The following is a 21,603-nucleotide window of genomic DNA, read 5'->3' on the forward strand; positions in this document are numbered from 1 at the left end:
CATTCAGTCATTCGAACTCTTTAATTCAACATTATAATCTACATACGTACAGTTATGTTTAGTTGTATTGACAGAAATTCATTACTAAAGGGAAGTGTGAGTTGACATATGCATCGTACCTTTAAACGCGGAACACAAATGCCACTAAGGCTTACAGTTGCAGGAAAAGCAGTTAAATACTAGAGAAGAGCTACTTTTATTTGCGTAATTATCTTTTGTTTACATTGACCGTACGGCTTCATGTGCTGTGACATGGAGTGGTATAGAGAGCCGACAACAGAGTCACTGTTATGTATAATTTTTGTTTTTCAAACACTTTGCTGTCACAAGCATTGACGCCCTACCGCAGGTAGCCAGCGATTGAGTCAGTTCAATCTGATTACAGAAATAGTCAGACTACTTTTGTGAATAAACACGAGAAGAGTCCGAAAAAGCATCATACCCAGCAAAACTAGCCTTAATTTATCTGTGGATCTGGCTATTCCACGATATCGCCTCTGTCGACCAAGCATGGATGATATCCGAGTATTTCCTACAGGAAAGTACCACCAATGATTCTTGACCCCTCTTTATCGGCGCTGTTGTGCGCCGATGACAGGAATCATTCTCATAACTCATACAAAATGATATAGAGAACCCGCTTAAATTATGATACAATACAATATAACCAATTGTGACCTGCATAAACTTAATATATTTAGATGTATATTCCAAACAAGGATAATACGAATTTCGCCTAACTGAGCAGTTTCTGCATCAAAGGAGAATAGCCAGACTTCATAAGTAAATTTATCAAAATGAGGGTTATTACAAAAATAACGAAGCAGTACTTCCTTTCATTAACAAGTGTTGTACAAAAGAAATACATCACATGCAAGTATAGCATGTTGTTTACAAATTGTACATATTCTTTTTTCCATGTTTATAGTAAACCATTAAACCTACTTGATCAACGTCAACCAAATACTTTGTTTAAATGGGAGGCTGATCAAGCAAGGTTCTAAGTTGAGAATATCCTTATATAAAGAGTAGTATTTACCTTTTTAGGTGAACTTTTAAGAGCAGCAATTCTCGATTGCATAAACTCATCCGTGTAGATCAGTGTGTATTAAACTTTTTTTCACCCGAGGAAAGGAAAACTGTGCGACTAACATTTCATAACCCGACACTCGTTTACAAGATCAAAAGAGTCGCTTTCGAAAGCCATGAGACAAGCCCAAATTGGCAGTGGGAGATTGCATCACCATGCTGTATGAACCATTGTTTTTTATCCTATTACTGATTAAGTTGTATTGACCTCGAGCTCACAACCCTTGTTTTCTTTCTTCGTTGTTTCCACAATCTAAGATATCGGACAGCACCGGTGTAGCGTTATGGCCCAAACAGGCTTTCATACACCGCGTGCGACCTTTGAACATAGCTATAAATAGTAGCAGCGACGACGCACCGCGATTCGCTGGTGGTGGACATTTTTTTTTATTCGCTCTAAGCATAGGCCCACAAATTGTATCTTAAACAGACTGGCGTGAAATGTGAACAGTTCGAGCGACTGGTTTCATTGGCTGTCAACCTAAGATATGCAAGTATGGTGGACCGTTTTGAGTTAATATCATATACTGTGAACTGTATTATGCTATTGTCATGCTACTAGGTGTACGTTTGAATGTTGTGGGTATATATATTGGTGGTGGGACAGGTTTTCTTCCGTTCCCCCATATTCATTCTTCCCTAGACTAACAGGGGTAACACTGCGTGGTTAAACCCTACAAACTGCACTGAGTTTGCTTGTTTTTTTAAGGGCTTTTTAATAATTCCTTTAGTAATTGTTGTGTTAGGTTTCGTTAATAATTCTTGTATATATAAATTTATAAATATTATTTGGGATTGGGGAACGGAAGGAACTCTCACCAAGAGGTCACTTCAGGTGATTTCAAACTGGGATTATGAACACCAGTGGATAATTAATATGTGATGTTAGGATGGTTAGGGAGCATCGTGACCATGCATAGTTGTATAATAAGGGACCGATCATTTAATATTAGTGAGGTGTGTCAGAGGTTGTCACAGAGGAAAGACGGCCTCCAATAATTATGTCTATCTTGAGGGAAGGGTCATAATAACAACAATAATCAAATAATTTTAGATACATTTATGAAATATGGACATACACACACACACACACACACACACACACACACACACACACACACACACACAAAATATATATACACGAGTACACGCACAAGCTCACTTATACAACTATCACTAGCGCACTATCTGAAACGTTGTAATAATGACCGGCCCCTTAGTTCATGCAACTAATATTTATACATATATGTATACATGAGGTTCATTCTTCACTAAATGTAAATATTTCGATAATTTAGGACCATTTGCCACTGAGTCGTTCAGACTAGGCATGCCCTGCCTAGTATGACACATTGTTTTTAAATATGTATGATACGCGCTAGATATTTGCATGGCTTGCAGTCAAGGGAGCAATGTTCTGGCGAACAAGGTTAAATACTTGATATCTATACGTTAGCACAATAGTACTCTAGAACCAAATATAGTATTTTTCTGATTGGATGTGATGAATAAATAGGCATGCAACTTTGTTGTAGAAAAAGAGAATAAGACTGCTGAGCCATGTCATACTTGCTACATTTCTTTGTAGAAATCATTTGTTCTAAAATTCGTAAGTTTCAGCTGCCATGTGAAATATGTAAGGAATGGTAATTGTTAGACCAGAATCGTTACCATAATACAAGGCACCGATGAGACTGGCATCCAGTGATTGACGGAAACACGAAGCGCCTTTGATCAGCTGAGCTGGGTATCGGGGCTATACAAATGTTAACATAATGATAAATTGGTTAATGGTAATTGCTCCTCCGGAACTACTGTTTTCAATCCCAATATGTGGAATTTTTTGTTGTGATGATAAAAGAAATAATTAACATTTGAACTTTATTGCTTATGATACCATGTTTATTATTATGCATGACTAGTTAAAAAGAGACCCGTCAAGGGGTCCCGGGGTAGAATAGGCCTTCAGCAACCCATGCTTGCCATAAAAGGCGACTCTGCTTGTCCCGCAACTAACGGGATCGGGTGGTTAGCCTCGCTGACTTCGTTGACACGTCATCAGTTCACAGTTGTTCAGATCGATGCTTATGCTGGTGATTACTGGATTGCCTGGTTCAGACACGATTATTTACAGACCGCCGCCATATAGCTGGAATATTGCTGAGTGCGGCGTATATATGCACTCACTCAGTGAAAATGACTTGAAAAGACCGGATACAATACCTTTATTTCGGTCTCTTTTGTTTCCAGAATTTCAATAGAATTTCACAAGACACAGTATCGCAGTGAAACGAATAAAATACTAAGCCCACTTTTACTTAGCCTGCGATCCTATATACATACGTTTAAAAGGACTTCTTACCAGGGATCGCTATTTAGGGTATACAAGTGGCCAGCTAGGAATCTGTGCAAGGTATTTCCTTAGTACACTGGCATCTCTGGGTTTGGGCTGCGGGGTAGCATGTGGGTAAAGCGTCCTCTCGTCACGCAGAAGACCTGGGTTAGAGTCCTTAGATGGGTACAATGTCTGAAGCCCATTTCTAGTGTCCCCCACCATGATGTCTGAACTCATTCACTCCCTCTTTTCAGGTGTATGACTGAACCGAAAGATGGCTGATAATTCAAACAGTGCCTATTCAAGTGCCACCCAACGTCTCCATGTTATCGGCAGAGCTCTCACTTCATACAACTTCCCCCCTACACTGCAAGTAGAACCGTCCGATGCTTTGATAGATGAGCCTTTGTCTGTCAGAGTATCAGGCCTACTGAAGCATCAGAAGATTACACTGTCTGCTGTTTTGAGGGGTGAAGGGAAGGAGTTTGCGTCCTGCGCACACTACACTGCTGATGATGCTGGCTGTGTTGATACTGCTGTCCAATCAAGTGTAGGAGGGTCATATACTGGTGTGTTTTACAGTGTATTCATCACTTTGTGATGCCTTTGTGTCGATCTCATAATGTTAACATTACTGTTGTCTCGAAGTACAAGTTTTGCCCTTGCGCATTCTCTCTTTTGTCACTTTTCGTGGTTTATGTCGAATCTCGTCTATGTCGAAGTATTTATATCGGCCCCTTGTACTTCGACACAGCGGTGTTTGCCTGTGTGTTTAACGACTTCTGTTAGTTGTGTTGGTTTGGTTTGGTTTGGTTGTTGACTAATATGGCTACCGTCTACAAATAATCGAATCTGGATATCATAATTATCAATCTCCACAAGTGGGATATGATGACATATGTCAACCAAGTGAGTGGGCCGGATCACCCGATCCCGTTAGTCTTATTTTACGACAGACATGGGTTGTTGAAGACCAGTTTATACTCTGATCTTGGGTTGTTGAAGACCAGTTTATACTCTGATCTTCACGAGTCCTGTCAGTTGTAAATAACTTCAGTAATTTCAAGCCCGTGAAGGTACCGGGGTACAATAGGCCTTCAGCAATCCATGCTTACTATAAAAGGCGACTATGCTTGTCGTAAGAGGCGACTAACAGGATCGGGTGGTCAGGCTCGCTGACTTGGTTGACACATGTCATCGGTTCCCAATTCCCAAGCACTGATTTTATCCTTTTGGACATTGCCATTGAAGCTAATTTATAGAAAACAGATAATAGGTCTCCAGTCTTGTTTCCTGTAGGTACACACGTTATAAGTCCACGTTTCAGTGAAACAGATAATTCTCCTCTCATATAGGGCATATTTAAAGATCTGATTAAATATTTACCTATATCAGTCCAAAAGAACTTTAAAAATTCGGCAGTGAAACCATCTGGTCCAGGACTTTAACATTCTTTAAACACTTCAATGCAGCCATCATGTTTGAGTTGCCCTTCCAACGCTGCTGAAGTAGCATCGTCCAATTTTGGAACGTTAATTTTTAAAATAATTCTTCAATGTTTACATCGCTTATGCCATTGTTTTTCCTGTATAGTTTGGAACAGAAAGATTTTACTTCGTCTTGTATTTCCTTTTGTTTTGTGAGAGTTTTGCCGTCATTACGTTCTATACAAGTGAATGATTTATTTATGAAGTTTCTAGTTTCAAGGTCTGGAAAATATTGGATTGTTTTTTCGGTCCAAATAGCCTTTGATCTAACCATTTGTCCCTGGGTTTTGTTTTATTTAGATTTTCTAGTTTTTCATTAAGGTCATTGATGAGTTCCAATAAGGTAGCTTTAGTAGGCGAGTCATTTGTTATTATCTAAAGCTTCTGTTGTTTCTTCAATATTCTGTATCAACTCTCTTTCTTCTTTTTCTCTGCTGCGTTTTTTATTTGAAGAATATTTTATAGTTTCTCCACGAATAAGTAATAACAAGGTTTCAAAAAATAAGTTGCTCATCAATTACAAATTAACTGTCGTTGTCCTCTTTATATATATATATCCCACGGATAATATATATATATATCTAAGGCATGTTTCTGATATTGTCTTCTTAACGAAGTCAACGTAAGTTACATCTCTGAGAGAGAGTTATTAAATTTCCATAACCACGCACCTCTATCTAAATCGTTTAAAGAAAGGGAAATCGACATTGGAGAGTGGTCTGATTTGAAACTGAGTTCTATTTTTGTATCAATTGTAGAAAGAATCATATTGTGGGCTTGTTTTAGCCGGAATGGTTGTCTCCAAGTATATCTTTTTTCATTAGATTGTCTTTCTCGCCAAGGATCGCGAAGGTCAAGGTCATCTGTCAGTTGTAAGATTCTATCTCCGGCTTTTACATTGTTTTCATGTTTGTAGTCATACGTATCTATAAAATAGTCTTGCACTACATTCCAATCACCACAGACAATTACATGGTCGCTACGTATTATCGAATCAAGTTCGTCATAAAGGTTAGGGTTGTCAATATTTGGGCAATAAAGATTGATAATTGCTAATTTGTAGTTATCTAGAGTCAACTCCACAGTTCATCGTCTCAAGAACTAAAATAACAGTTTTTACAGCACCAATCATCCATAACTGGCTTTTCCATATCTTTGGTAAAGTGAACATCTTGTAAACAGTAGACTGAAGCACGTGTTGTTTTCAGAAATCTAAACATTCCTTTTCTCTTTAGTTTGTCGTGTTGTCCGCGGCAATTCAACGATGTTATTTTCAACTTTGTCATGTGTTAAGTTCATTAAATCAATCCAAAGATGAAGAAGAATATTTTATCAGCGAGTGACAGTTTCATTTTTGAATGGTCACAAAATACTGTTGGAGTGTAATATTTATAGTGGTTTAGTGAGGTACCATGTCCATACTTAGACCAATCCGAGAAAAGCTGTAAAACATGTATAGTGATAGAAAAACAAGATCGGAGAAAAATACCTATCTGTTGGTTGGTACTCATATTTCGGGTTCCCACGGATGATATACAATAGCAAAGAGGGGTATACGTATATAGAGAAGTCAAAACAATATTCACATACTCATGTCCAAACCAGAGATCAATAGTGCGTCACATTAATCCAAAACGGATCCACGAAGCAAACACAGAACACACAGATAGGTCTAACAGATACACAAGTACATAAAGGCATGTATCCACTACCACACCACGTGTACGGGTCTCACGAAAAGCACGTACTCACACAACTTATAAAGTAGTCTCTGCTGCTAATTTAAGCGGGAAATAAATTGGCGGGAAACAGTCAGGGGATAAAGAAGAAATGGTTGTACAGTTGTTTGAAAGCATTATGTGAGCTGTAAACACTTTATTATGGTAGTGGGAAACATCGTTTATATTATCATGTTCCTTCAGTCGTATTTTTGTCACACCGATGTCGGATTTTTCGGATCCCTTGTCTCCAGCACAATCTCCGTAAAAAAAACTCTGACTCGCGTCCACAGTTTCTGTTGTTCGCGGAGTGTCGTCACTTGCCGTCCGAGAATCGCCCTACGCTTTTTGATGGGAGCGGGTAGGTCAGTTTGTATACTAGCCGGTGTTCCCTTCAAGAACTTACGCGCACTAGAGACCGCTTCACGGTCGGCCATGTGAATAAAGGTAGCAATAATGGTGTGTGGGACGGATGGTTTGTGTTATCTTTGGTACTCAGATTTAGGCAGTCTGTGGATGATTTTAAAATAAATGTTGTCCATCTTCCTTGAATATCAGTGAATTTACCATGAAATTTCTCAGCGTCCTGTTGGTGTTTTCTTGTGGTTGTTCTGGAATACCGTAAAACAAGAGATTTGTCTTCCGCTCGTGTATATCTTTTTGAAAAACTTGTTTCTCATAACTCGGCGATTTCTTTGTGGAGAGATTTCAGGTCGTCGCCATGTTGTGAAACCACGTGTTCCACTCCACTAGTGTAAGGTGAATGTTGATGTTTCAGGAGTTGAACCTCAGGGCCTGCTATGGTCAATGAGTGCTCAGAAGACGAGTTCGAAACGACTGCTTATCAAAGATGTCACAAAACCGTATGACGTCACCATATCGGTCCACTCTGATCACATGGACTTACAATCCACCCAATCACCTTGCAACACGTCATCTGTGCTCGATACAACGCACGTGAGAAGAGGGTACATGCGTGATGGGGTGCAGAGGATACCGGTACGCATGGGCCGCTTACGTGGAACCTTATTTATTCCTTTAGGTATGCTCACCCTCTTATAACACGAATGAGTATGGTTACTTTAACATTACAGCTATCTGGCGTCGGCCTGTAAATAATCGAGTCAGGATCAGACAATCCAGTGGTCAACAGTATGCATATGAGCATCGATTTACTCAATCATCGTGTCTGGTCACCCGATCACGTTTGTCGCCTCCAACGATAAACATGGGTTTCTGAAGATCAATTACAATCCATATATTCACAGTTCTTAACATGATGTACAATTGGATTCTGATGACCTGTGTTGAATTGACTTGCCGGTGCATGTGTTTGTAAGGGGAGGTTCCGGTTGGGTTGAAGAAATTCATGTTTTCCACGAGCGTCACATATCATGATTATGTGATGGTGAGGAATAAGGAGCGATGGGGTAGCCGTGGTGGCGTAAGCGTTTGCTTGTCACCCCGAAGCCCGGGTTCGATTCCCCTCTTGAGTACAACGTATCAAGCCCATTTCTTATGTCCCCTGCCGTGATATTGCATGAATATTGCTTAAAAGCGGCGTAAAACCATATTCACTTACATCTCTTGTAGGTACAACTGTGGTTACTCACTCGCTAATGGAAAATATATCACGGCAGTATTTCCTGATCTTTGGACTACACAAAATGGTAAAAACCTATTTCACGATTTGGTAGTACCAAGGGTGTGATCATAGCAATAACAGCCTTGGTTCGGAAGGTACCACTGCATTTTCACCCCATGTCCAGAAAAGGTGCCCTGTTATTGTTGGTGAGAGTCCAAAGAATACTCTTCGCAAAAATCACAATGAATGACAGGGCAGACATTTGTGTTCCACCTCCTGGCTTTTTAGAAAACAGACATCAAACCTTAATATGCGCGCAGGCGTTCACAAACACTAAAACACATAAACACAAACTCCCAAGCACACACTCATACAGTCTCCGTCTCTTTCCGCCTCCCACACACGTACCCGCACGCAGTGACCATCCACAAGGTGTTACCTTACATGTATATAACTGACGTTGAAGGTGAAGGGCCGTTCCCGGCCATACTGGATATGTTTGGTGGTACCGGAGGCTTGTTCGAGTTCCGGGCGGCCCTTCTCGCCTCCAGAGGCTTCTTCACGTTCGCTTTGGCGTATCTTTCATATGACGGTCTACCCCATGCGTTCGACGAACTTGACTTCGACTATTTCTTAGTGAGTATACCAGCATTTCTGACACAAACTAACTTCTTTAAAGAATCCTGTGTACAGAGTTAATGCGTACATTTACGTTCATAGTGTTTGTCTTGGTGGTTGCTCTGCCTCTTGAAAGAAACCTTTACCTACCTGTCTTGCGTACGCGATGTATCTGAAGTTACTGGTTAAAGCTTACAGTCGTCTGTGTTCGATTTCCCAAATGGGGGACAATGTTAGGAGCCCATTTCTGGTGTCCACCTCCCCCTACTGCTGGAATGTTGCAAAAAGCGTCGTAAAACAATTCTCAGTCTCTGACACTGGTGTTCTTGACTTCTGTGCGAGCCTTTGCCTGTTCCTTGTTCATTTTGCAATAATATTGCTAACTGTTGTTTATCATTATTATTAATTAGCGTGCTTCACAGTCTACCTGGCTTGTACGCATGTATCAATTCCATAGACGTTTGTGCAAGCTACTAAATCATCTCCACAACTTGTTCTTCAGGAAGCCGCCGAAATGCTGAATAAGCACCCTCATTCACAGCCTGGAGGAATTGGGGTAATTGGCTCATCTTTTGGAGGTGGACTTACGAATATGCTGGCGTCCTTCTGTGACAAGGTAGAAACTTGTATACTTTAACAATAAGTAGATCGGCGATACATCTACCAACAAACGGCTAGTCGGTAAGGAATGAATGAATGAATGAATGAATGAATGAATGAATGAATGAATGAATGAATGAATGAATGAATGTCTTTATTTCCTCCAGATAGGTCCGAAGATCCAGAAAACATGGTCATGCAATTATATAACTAGGTAACAGAGTATTCAACAAGCGTACATACACACACACACGCATATATATATACATATATGTACAAGCATAGGATATGGGAATATTTCTCCAAATATATACAGGTCACCAACCGTCAGGTCTTGGCTAGATTATTACCACAAGTGATTGAGGATATCTTTTAGTTTATACAAATATTTTGAGAACTCTATAATAGTAAAATGCCGTGTTGTTTCATCAATATCACTGTTATTGGCCCCTAGAAAGAATGCTAGCATGTCATTCTCTTCCATCATCTCTATTTTGACATACATTTCAACATCAAGATTATCTATTAGAGTTGAGAAGAATACATCCCTCTCTGAAAGCAAGCATCCACAGTTTAGGATAACATGGAGATAGTAATCATTAGCAAAAGTGTTACAGTTTTTACATTCTTTTGATATTTTGGTTCCGGATCCAATTCTTATTACATACTGCAGTTCTTCTCTCAGTTCTGGATATAACAATGTCATGCTGTATAACATATGAGGTGAAAGTGCTGTGTGTATTTTAAAATATCGAGACAGGTCAGCTCTGCATGATAGTTTGTATTTCCATGCTTTTTCCTCGTGGATACTTATTTCATTTACTACAGTCTTTCTCCAGTTATTTTTCGTCGGGAATTGTCCGGTGCAGATATAGTGAAATACATGGTGCATTAGGTTATATTTCTTAGCTGTTGATAGCAACACGCCACATAAACTGTCTAAGTTCTTAGAATGAGAGTAATAGAGTGAGGTAGATGCACAAAATATTGTTTTACAGATTGGGACACATGATATATTACAAAGACGCCCAAGCAGCTGTAGTCTGCATTTATCGATGTAGCCAACCATTGTCCACAGTCCTAGATCAGCAATAGTGGCATCAGTGGGAGAGCGTTTATCAAAACCTTGTACAATTCTGGCAAAGTAGCGCTGTATACTTTCAGTTAGTTCAAGATCTTTACCATAAAGAGTGGGTAATAATTCACAGCCATAGAAACTCGTTGTTAATATCATTCTTTTCCATATCTTAACACTTGCATACTGATGTAGATCCCTGCTGTTTAGACCAACAGAGATGAGGGAACTAACAGTGCGCCTTGCTTTAGTACAGCTGTCCTCAATATAAAGCTTAAAAGAAAGATTACTTTGGAGAAGGACACCCGCGTATTTTACACGATCAGACATAGGTATGTCATGATCTCCAAGGTGATAAGCATGCGTACGGATTAGTTGCTTCTTTTTATGAAACACCACAATGTTACTTTTTGATGCATTATAGGTTAGTCGCCATTTGGATGCATAATTAGCAACTGTGTTTAGAGCTAATTGTAGACTTTTAGGACTGTAACTAATAAGTGTAGTATCATCAGCAAGTAATACACATGGCAACCTGATATTATATAAGCATATTCCAGTGTCTAGCTGCCGGAGTTCAGTTATGAGGTCATTTATATACACAAGAAATAACCAAGCTGAAATGACTCTACCCTGACCGATGCCTTGTCTAACAGCAAAAGTGTTTGACTGTTCACCCTTATACTGAACGCACGCATACATGGAAGTATAGCAGTGACGTAACAGAGACCACATTTTACCTCTTATACCTAGGTGATAGAGTTTAACAAAGAGACCTGATTGCCATATTCGGTCAAAGGCCTTCTCATTATCTAGGAATGCGGTGTAGATACACGACCCCCTATTAAGATAGGTTTGCACACATTCAATAAGGGTAAATAGCGCCATGACTGCGCCATGTTCTTTCCTAAATCCGAATTGTAGCACATCGGGAAAATTACAAGTATTTTGGGAGGTCCACTTTTCTAGTCTTTCTAAAAGAATTTTCTCAAAAAGTTTACTTAAACAAGATGTCAGCGTAATGCCTCTATAATTGGCAGGGTTTGATTTATCCTTTTTACCCTTGTAGATGGGTATAATCATACCGTGTCTATACGCAGTGGGTGTGTACTGCAGTCTAAGAATAGCACTGAATAGTAGTGCTAATTTCTTTACCAAAAGCTCACCACCAAACATCACATGTTCATTATTAATTTTGTCAGGGCCAGGCGATTTGTTTCCACCCAGTTTCTGTACATATCTTGTGATGTCATGGACGGATATGTCTGCACATAGTGCACTATCAACACATGAATTGCTTTCATTGCTAGAGGCTATCTTGTCAATTTCGCAGTCGATTCGATGTTTGAGATCTTGGTCAAATGTATCGGAATGGTACGGTTTGGCTAAATCTGCATAGTATTTACCCCATAGCTGACAGATGTCAGTGGGAGATGTTGCGCTGGAGTTATCATATGTTAGTTTATCAACCCCGATTTTGTGCTTACGTAGCTTCCGCACAGACTTATAGAATGTATTCACATCGGTCTCACAGGTATTTTCTAGGTCTGAGTACAGATTCTTAGTATAGGCCCGCTTTGACTGTCTATGGCGTCGTCGGAATTCTCGCTTGGCCTGCTTATACGTTTTATACGAATCGAAATTATCTCCCCTTGGCTTATCCTCGTACAACCATCGCCTCCTAGCAACGCGCATGTTAAAATGATCTTTGTGCAGCCCATCCTGCTTCCAGTAAGGTTTTAAATGCGCTTTAAAGCTACCAACTGGTAGACACTCACTACTGGCATGGATCATACATTCGCTTATCACTGTACTAAATGATTCAATAGCATCCCGTGTATGAATTGGTGAACAAATTGGTGAACAAATCTCTGCATTGTTAAGCAGATTATCGAGACAGTTCCTGTATGAAGAGATCTCAATACTGGAGGCTTTGTCCCATTTAATAAAATGAGCTTCTTTAACCTTTGCCTTTGTATTATCACTTATTTGAATGGTAGCTATACATGGAAAGTGATCAGATATATCATAATGAGTGAAAAACACTTCACTTGATGTGACATTATTATGTAAATAAGAGGGAATAAATATAAATGGGAACGCTCTCCAGAACATGCAGTTTGAAACAAGAGTAACACAGGCTGTCGTCTAAATATTGTACGTTCAGTTTCCTCGTGTCGTGATGGTGTTTTAAAATCGCTCTACGAGAGACGTGTTAAACAGTAGCGGTATTGATTTCACGGCACAGTCAACATGTATTGCACGTGCTTAATCGCCAATCTACCTGTAGCAATCAAGTGTATTCATCCAGATTTCTTACCCCGCCTGCTTGTCATAAACGCGTTCCCTGCGCTGGCTCATCTAATACTTGTCAAGCAGTAGTTCAGCAAAACACCATCACGAAACCATCACTAGGAAATTGAACTTTTCAATATTTAGACGACAACCTGTTTCCTTCTTGTTTCAAATGAAATGTTCTGGCGGGCGTTCCCATATGCAAAATGGGGTGATTTGTCAGGCCTTGGTTAATCTAATACAAAGAAAGGGACAGCCAGGTCTTCGATAAGCACGTGCACAAGTGCCGACAAAGTTATAGATTCATTAACCTCGCACACCTGAATGTCCCTTTCCGAACACTTGTATATTGCGAACCGGTTTGTTTCAAGGTCAGAGCAGCTGTATCCATCAATGGACCGCTGGTGTCTCCACTTCGAGACCAGGACGTCAATGGAGAAGCAGTTCGTGGATGGATGTATGTGTTTGCCATCAATATACCAGTTGTAATTATCCCTTATGGAACTAAGACTAGTACTGTTGCACTAAATATGTAAAGTAAGTATATCATAAGAAATAGTCCAGATGTATGTTTGTCCGTAAAACTCCTGAAAGGGTATGACATTTGTCACCTCTTAACGACTCTTCACGCACGCACGCACGCACGCACGCACGCACGCACACGTACATCATTTATATATACTGAGGGAATAAATACAAGTGATCGCATGAAAGCAACATTGTTCCTTTATTTTTTTCTAGGGTATTCAAAAGCTTTTGTATCGCATAGTTTGTGGAGAAACCTACTCGTGCTTTCCCTTGTGTTTTCCCTCAGCATATATTTAAGTATGTGTACATGTATATACTAGTACATTAAGAGGGAAAGCGAGTTTAAATGTTGAAGTTTTATTTCCAGGAATAACATTCCCCAAAAATATTAGTCAAGTTTGTATAGCTTAAAACTATAATATAGTAATATACATGTATACTGAACCGCGGAAGAAACGTCATTCTACCAACCTTTTTCCAAATATACACCTGGAAATTAATCAAGCAACACCCCAATTTTTTCTATTGGAGCAACTTTGAAGTGTTCTGACAATCAAAATATGCCGGGTTGATATAGTTTGACACTTTTTTATTCAACAGACGATCTCTGACAAACAACTTAAAGGGAAAAAGTATCAAGACTTTGCTTTATTGCAACGAAATCCAAATTCTTAAAACTGTCTTAAATTCATGAAAAAATGGACACAATTTACTATTCATCCACAGACGTTGTTGTCAGGTGTATTAACACAAATGTCACATGGAAAGAAAGAACAGTCATCTGAGAGTCTGCACACCGACTTTCATCAATATCTAGTGTGTCCTCCCTGCGCACGCACCACCGATTCCAGACGCCTCCTCATTCCTTGGATGAGTCTCCGGATCTGATTCTGGGGGATCCTGTTCCACTCCTCATGCAGGGCAGCCGTCAATTCGTTGAGATTATGGACTGGTGGGTCTCTCTGCCTCACACGACGGCCAATAAAGTCCCACAAATGTTCAATGGGGTTGAGGTCAGGGCTCATGGCAGGCCATGGAATTCTGTCAATTGCATTTTGCCGCAAAAAATCATTTACAGCATGCGCCCTGTGAGGTCTAGCATTGTCGTCCATAAATATGGGTCTCGTTGCCAGAGGATGGTTCTCAAAATGAGGTACCACAGCCCTGTCAAGAACCTCCTGTTGGTAACGAACACCGTTAAGGTTGCCACGGATGGTAATGATATCCAACTTGCAGTTCATGGAAATGCACCCCCATACCATAACGGAACCTCCCCCAAAGGCCACAGTCTCCTGGATGTTCCGTGGAGCCATTGCTGTGTTCCTCTGCCTCCAGACCCGAGTACGACCGTCCACCATGTGCAGCAAGAACCGGCTCTCATCTGAGAAATGGACCTTCCTCCAAGAGGCAATGTTCCAGTGCAAACGGTCATTACACCAGGCCAGTCGGGCTGCCTTATGGGCTGGAGACAGTCTGGGTCGCTTGATTGGCCTCCTTGCCCGGTATCCTGCAGCTTTCAGACGATTCCGAACAGTCCTGTTCGAGATGGGTCTCCCTGGAAGCCACTCCTGTCTCAACCGAGAGCTCGAGTCGAAGGACCTGCGCCGTACAAGTCTCAGTAAAGCTCTGTCCTCCCGGACTGTGGTCTTCCTGGGTTTTCCTGGTCTAGGCAGGTCTTTAACTTCATTAGTGGCCCGGTATTTTTTCAAAAGTTTTGAAATTATGGAATGATGTCGTCCGATTTGAGTCCCGATTTGTCTTAGAGACATACCAGCATTCCTCATGCCGATTATTTGCCAACGAGTGGCCTCTGATAATTTCCTACGTGCCATGACATTGAAATGAATGAAAAACCGAATGCAATCGACAACCTGCGCTTGTAAACACCCCAGGGAAAAAGTGCATTTTTCGAAAGTTGAGGTTAAAGCAATGCACGTGCGCTGTGCAAGCTTCACGCGCGTCATATCAACCCATGAAAAGCTCATGCTGTATGTCAATACATCAAAATTGAATAATCAATCATCAAAATTACTTCGTTAAACTTTGTTAAGTTTTTATGTGTCTTTGAATTTGGTGTTGCTTAATTAATTTCCATATGTATATGTTTCATCTTAATTTGAATTTTGTTTTCACTTTTTATATCTTAGTTAGACCTGGACCAGAAAATTTTGTTTCGGATTCTGTATTTGATACAAAGAACATGTCAAAACTCATCTACTAAAGTAATGATGGGACGAGGTTTTTGTGCGCATTTCATGAAAATGGCAATGCATGTGCATCCCGGGGTTTAATCCCTATAAAAAGAGTCATCGAACATACACCGAGAGTCATTCACTGTTCGACAGTAGCGACATGCTATGATTATCAAGGGAACAGACGAACCAAGTTTTAGGAAGACTGAACGCTGGCCAGACTGCACGACATGTTGCAAATCCTTTTTTTTCGTTTATGTTTGAGCAATATACCGCCTGCAGCAACGAGTCGAAGCCACTGGAAGCACAACCTGGCAGTGGAAGACCGACTGTGACAACGTTGAGGCAAATCGGCAGATTGTCCGTCATCACCAGAAAATATTTTCGCTACGGCGACGGAAACTGCACAGACAACCACTGGCAATCCCCAGAGACCAATCAGCGCCAACACAGCGCGGAGGCGTTTCAGGCAGAGAAACGTCAGATGTCGCTTTCCTTATCGAGGTCTGTTCCTCACTGTTCGGCATCGTCGTGCTCGTCTTATATCAGTGGAATTGCCGTCACCGGGAGTGGCGTACTCTAGTCTTCCCCGACGACAGCCGGTATGGCGTCAAGACGGACTGATGGCAGCGTGACAGTGTGGCGACGACGCGGGGAGCGTTTTGCAGATGAGTGTGTCCTGGAAAGAGCAAACGAGCAAACTGTGTAGGGCGCTATTACAATCACAAACTGGGTCCTATGATGTTCTAGAATAGTGGTCCTGGTAGAGGAAATGATTGATCAAACGCTTAGACCCTTCGTGGTGCCATATTTTGGTCGTCATGGAAACCACGTCTTCCAGCAGGACAGCGCGCCTGCCCATACTGCCAGAGCAACTAGAGACTTTTTCCAACACGACATACAAACTTTTCAATGGCCTACCCTCAGTACAGACTTAAACCCGATTGAACACTTGTGGGTTGAGATTCAGAGGAGCCTCCATAATAACTGCAGCGGAACTGGAATCAGGGCGCACGTTCCCGTGGCCTTCATCGACCATCTCATCCACTTCATATACAGACGATACAACGCTGTTGTCAATGCTCAAGGAGGCCATACACGTTATTAACTCTCGGATCGCTCTGTCGCGCCACCTGTCGTCATTTTACATGTAATTTTCTCAAATTCGTCTTTAAGTATTGATGATCAAACATACCAATTTTGAAATCTTTCCGATAATCACTGTGATATTTACATGAAACTAATTACCGATTTCAAAAATGGAGTGGCGTGTTTTTTCGCGGTTTAGTGTATATGATTTACTGCAATATGGTGAATAGAATCAAACTCACTCGCTTATTAAAAGGACAATGGGTTCTGAGATCATGTTTAGCAGCTTAGTCTAAACTTATGTTATGATATCGGATCTGTTTCAGGCCATCACTGGTAGAAGTACCAGACGAAGAGAGTGTACTCCAAAAAGATTACCACGCACTTCCAGTAAGTTAAATCCATACTCGCTCTGGTTGAGAGTTCACTGTGCAGTACAATCTTTAACCATCAAGAACACAGCCTGTTTATTAGTATATATGTTACGTGACTCGGGCAATATCTTTTATCATATGTCAAAAGCAACAACAGTGCAGTGAGGTGCAACATATCGCTAGGTTCCAAGTAAGTTTGTCTTGGGCAATTTAGTAGAAACGCAGTTGGCGTACATCATTCAAAACGTCTCAGATACAATATAGCATGTACTTTCTTCAAAGAACGAAATACAGCTCTTGCTAAAAAGTAGTCTGATCAAGGTAGCCGCATGTATGCCTTTGTATGGCATTAGATCAATGCACAGGAGTTCAAACTGTTAGCAGCCTTTGTACCTAGCTCTATGGCAAGATGATGAAGGTGTCCCAACCGTTCTTTCTCCAGCTACTGGTTTCCATCATTCCAGACTGCAGGCGTGTATGTACGTAACTTTCGAATTTCATTGAAAGACTTAATTCCAATCACAAGGTTGGCAACCAAAGGCGTAACGCTATGTTAGAGATTTAGCGGATGTTATTATGTATGACAGCGATCATCCATGATGTTAGGATTAATTGCGATGTTATCCTGAACTAAAATTTGCATTGGGAGTTGCTCAGTTCTTGTGGATCTGGATCCGCTGATCCTTTCGCGAACATCTGAAGCATAAAAAATCACTATATCTTTTTATATTTAACAAATGGAGACATCAGTAAAGAAGAGGGCCCTTACTAGTGATCCTTTGCCTTAACGTCTTCCCAGCTACACACTTTTGTAAGAAGGTTGTACATTAGTAACATCATGACACAACGTTGTTACAATAGTAGTATAACGTCATTGTATAGCGTTATGTCACAACGTAAGATCAGTGATGCAGATGTTTGAGGAAAGGTAATCTTAAAAGACTCCTCACAAAGTTATAGCAACATTTCTTATAACTTGGGGTGACGATACATAATTTTTCACTTTGAAATTCTTTCTTCACTATTCAGCTACTGCTCCAGAAAACATACGACAAAAGCAACATGCAAATTGAGGAATAGGCATTGACGTGCATGTTCACTAATGGGAAAGCTATTCAACTATTAACGTTAAAAAGAACCTTAAGACGACGTGAAAAGGTTACCATCACATAAAATGTGGTGACGTAAAAATGACGTATCACAACGTCAGGCCACAACGTTGTGACAACGTAAATGGGAGTCCACAGAATAATAACAGCGACAGCATAACGTTGTGACAACGAGAAACTGCTATCAGGTCATTCCTCAAATTTCTCTTCGATGTTATCAAACAGGCTTTTCCTTAGGCTTAAATATTATCGTCATACATTCATATTGCGGACTACATAATCACACATACAATAATTGTTTCACCTTTAGATGTGGCGACAGGGAACAAAGCTACTTCATCTGCTCAGTGAAGATGACAAGCTTGTATTTCCATCGGTGTATAGGCACACAATGAAGACGGTACCAGAAGATAAGAAATACAACATTCAAAGCGTCTTCTATCCTGGAGCAGGTCATCTTCTGGAGCCACCCTATGGGCCTTTGTGTAGAGAATCCTACATTACAGGAGGTAAGTTAGGTCATGGAATGCCATTCAGAAGTGATACCAATAAGGAAGAGTGAGTCTTGCCTTACCCCACACTCAGCAATATTCATGCTATATGGCGGCGGTTTGTAAGTAATGGAGACTGGACAATCCAGTGAGTGACGGCATGAGCATCGATCAGCGCAACTGGAAACCGATAATGTGTGTAAATCAAGTCAGCGAACCAGACCACCCGATCCCTTTAGTCGCCTCTTACGACAAGCGTAGTCGCATGGGTTGGTGAAGACCTATTCTATTTTAACAAAATGAAGATAGCTTTGTGAGTTCAAAATATTACAATATCTTCCAATTTCTGCAATATTACTTGTGAGATAAGATTCAACATTAAGATGTAACAGCGTATATTGATATTAGATAAGTAACATTTGAATTTTCTTTTTCACTCATTTTAAAATGTGTACATGAATGCGTCACAAATCAAATGGGACTCCTGAATATTGTCTCAGATACAACCGAATTTCTCGTGTTAAAAAGTTAATTTACTTACAACAGGAACCCGCGTAATTTGGGGCGGTGAAAGGAAGGGCCATGCCGTTGCCCAGGAGGATTCGTGGAAAAGAATTCTGGAACATTTCAACACTTATCTTCCAAAACGGAGTGTATGATGAAACAATCTTTTTTTTTCATTTCCAAATAAACCAGTATTTGATCAGAAAAGGCAGTCTGTTTGACAACGAACTTCAACATCTCATTGTAAACCTACTTGCATACGTGCACTTAGGTGGACATTATAATAGTTATGGACATCGATGTCCCTTCTCATGCGCATTTCTGTTGTTACCTTGGTTGGTGTTTGATAGTACACATTGTGCATGAACGCTTAACACTAGCAAGTCATCTCGGAAGACACTATCTTCATCACATCTCTCTAAGGTACGATAAGGCCCCATTGAAGCAGCACCCCATTTAGTGTTTGAAATACACTTAAATAGTTTGGTGATCTTATTACACGCGTTATAAAAATGTGTTATATCTCGTGAAAATGTTACTTTTTTATCAAAATTAACACCACTGAATTTGCATCTTGACACTATTTCCAGTTAATGTTTGATTGATATGGGTTTTATTTTTACCAGACTACTTTAAGTGGCCTTTGGTCTTAAACAAGGTTGGATACTGAGTCCAGTACTCTTTTATCTGTTTATAACAGAGCTCTCTCTAAAACATCTTACAAAATGGAAAAGATGGTATCCAGGATATGATATAAAAGTGTTGATGCTACTTTTTGCCTATGTTACTGTAGCTTCAGACACTCTATACGGTTTTCAAAACCAGTTACATATTTTAGCATTGTATTCAGATAAATGGGGCTTAAACGTTAACCTTGATAAATATTAATATTGTTGTATTCAGGGAGACAGGCTTAAAGTACTGATGCATGATACTTTAGAGGTAATACCTTAAAGGTACTCAGTAGCTATAAATAGCTTGTGGTTCTATTCTTGTGTAATGTTAGCCTAGGCAAATAAATGACTGTCCGATCTCTCCTTATGTGGCAAAAAAGCACAAGTACAATTAAATGGCAATCGGTTCGTTATCACCAAATACCCTTTTTAGAATATGTCTGATAGTCAAATACAGTCTATCCTATTATGTGCTTCAGAATTAAGGGGATATAAGAAATATGACTGTTTTTAGAAAATACATCTTTCGGTTTGTAAATTATAATTCTGTCTCATTCCTCCAGCTCGGCGCTTTGAGAGTTTGATTAAGACGGGACGGATCGAGAGTGATTGTGGGTGCATGGGTCCCCACGGCAACAAAACCAAACACCAACCCACCCCCACCACAAATCCACCCCCACACACAAAGATCATTACGCTTCAGATCATTTTCTCTAATCCATTATTCTTTGGACTTCATAGTTCTTTCTTCTTGACTTTAGGCCAGGATCAGCAATATTCCAGCTATATGGCGACGGTCTGTAGATCGTGTCTGGACCAGACAATCCAATGATCCAAACCAAATTTGTTCTGATCAGTTAGCACGTGGTTCCAATGATCTGAAATCTTTAAGAGTACCACTGGTGCCCTGCGTTACTTTGAGAACCCTAGACGAGACGGTAGGTCTCTCAACCACACCAAGGACTACAACGACGACGTCAATGTTCACTACAGCAGCGACATCTTCAACCACGCCCTCTACCAGATAGTGAAAGAAAACAACATGCCGATCAGAGAGGCTTTCGAGTGTTTCCTCCGAGCTAACATCATCTACTGGGGTCGTTCCACCACTTTTGAGGAAGGTGCCTGTGACGTCATGAGTGCCTACTATGACCTCGGCTATGATTATCTGGTGATAAAACGATCCTTCCAAGTGGTAGGAATCACTTTCAGTGGGTGTGATGAGCCGACCTTCATGGAAACGGTGTCTGAGAGCGAGAACCTGACAGATCTCCTCCCACCGTCCTGTATTTATGCTGTCACCTTCATCGGAGTCAACCCGCGTCGTCGTAACGTCATCCAGACAGGACCATTCCATCAACTGTACCATTTACAACAACTCTGAGTTATTAACCCCGGTGTCCATGGCAACAAACGAGCTGACATACCAGCTTCCATCTGGGTCACCGTCGTTGTATCTACGTGTATCTGCTGACGTTGAAAGTGCCATCACTGATGGCAACGTCCGAATCTCTTATGAATGATAACTTAAAGTGATAATTTAGAGTTTGTTGTGACAATGTACTTATTCAGGTTCCTTTGGTGCTACTACAATGGACGTAGTTGTAACGCCAATACTCCTCTTCTTCTTGTATATACAATGCATCCATATACTTGACTATACTATATACTATATCGAATCGTCACTTTGAGAGAAGACAGAATGCGAAATCATACGCTGTGTTTGAGTGAATGATGTTTTGAAAACATACATAACGTAGCTAAATGAGTGAGTGACTTTAGTTTTACGCGGCTTTCAGCAATATTCCAGCAATATCACGGCGGGGGACTCCAGAAAATG

General features: G+C 40.6%; 1 protein-coding gene across 2 annotated transcripts; it reads left to right on the forward strand.

Moving 5' to 3' along the window:
- The first annotated feature begins 1,422 nt into the window (after positions 1-1,422).
- On the forward strand, positions 1,423-21,473 carry LOC137294928 (bile acid-CoA:amino acid N-acyltransferase-like). 2 transcript variants are annotated; one of them, XM_067826100.1, is made up of 9 exons: positions 1,423-1,583; positions 3,679-3,993; positions 7,408-7,671; positions 8,681-8,850; positions 9,335-9,448; positions 13,174-13,259; positions 16,938-17,001; positions 18,405-18,603; positions 20,525-21,473. In XM_067826100.1, the coding sequence occupies exons 2-9, from the start codon at positions 3,699-3,701 to the stop codon at positions 20,593-20,595; spliced, it is 1,263 nt and encodes a 420-aa protein (XP_067682201.1). In that variant the 5' UTR covers positions 1,423-1,583; positions 3,679-3,698; the 3' UTR covers positions 20,596-21,473. The 2 variants fall into 2 exon arrangements, with proteins under 2 accessions (XP_067682201.1, XP_067682200.1); XM_067826099.1 differs by lacking the exon at positions 20,525-21,473 and adding an exon at positions 19,132-19,296 and having other exon boundaries at positions 1,427-1,583.
- The last annotated feature ends 130 nt before the right edge of the window (positions 21,474-21,603 follow it).

This window comes from Haliotis asinina, chromosome 8 (assembly GCF_037392515.1).
Source record: "Haliotis asinina isolate JCU_RB_2024 chromosome 8, JCU_Hal_asi_v2, whole genome shotgun sequence".
Lineage (NCBI taxonomy): Eukaryota > Metazoa > Mollusca > Gastropoda > Lepetellida > Haliotidae > Haliotis > Haliotis asinina.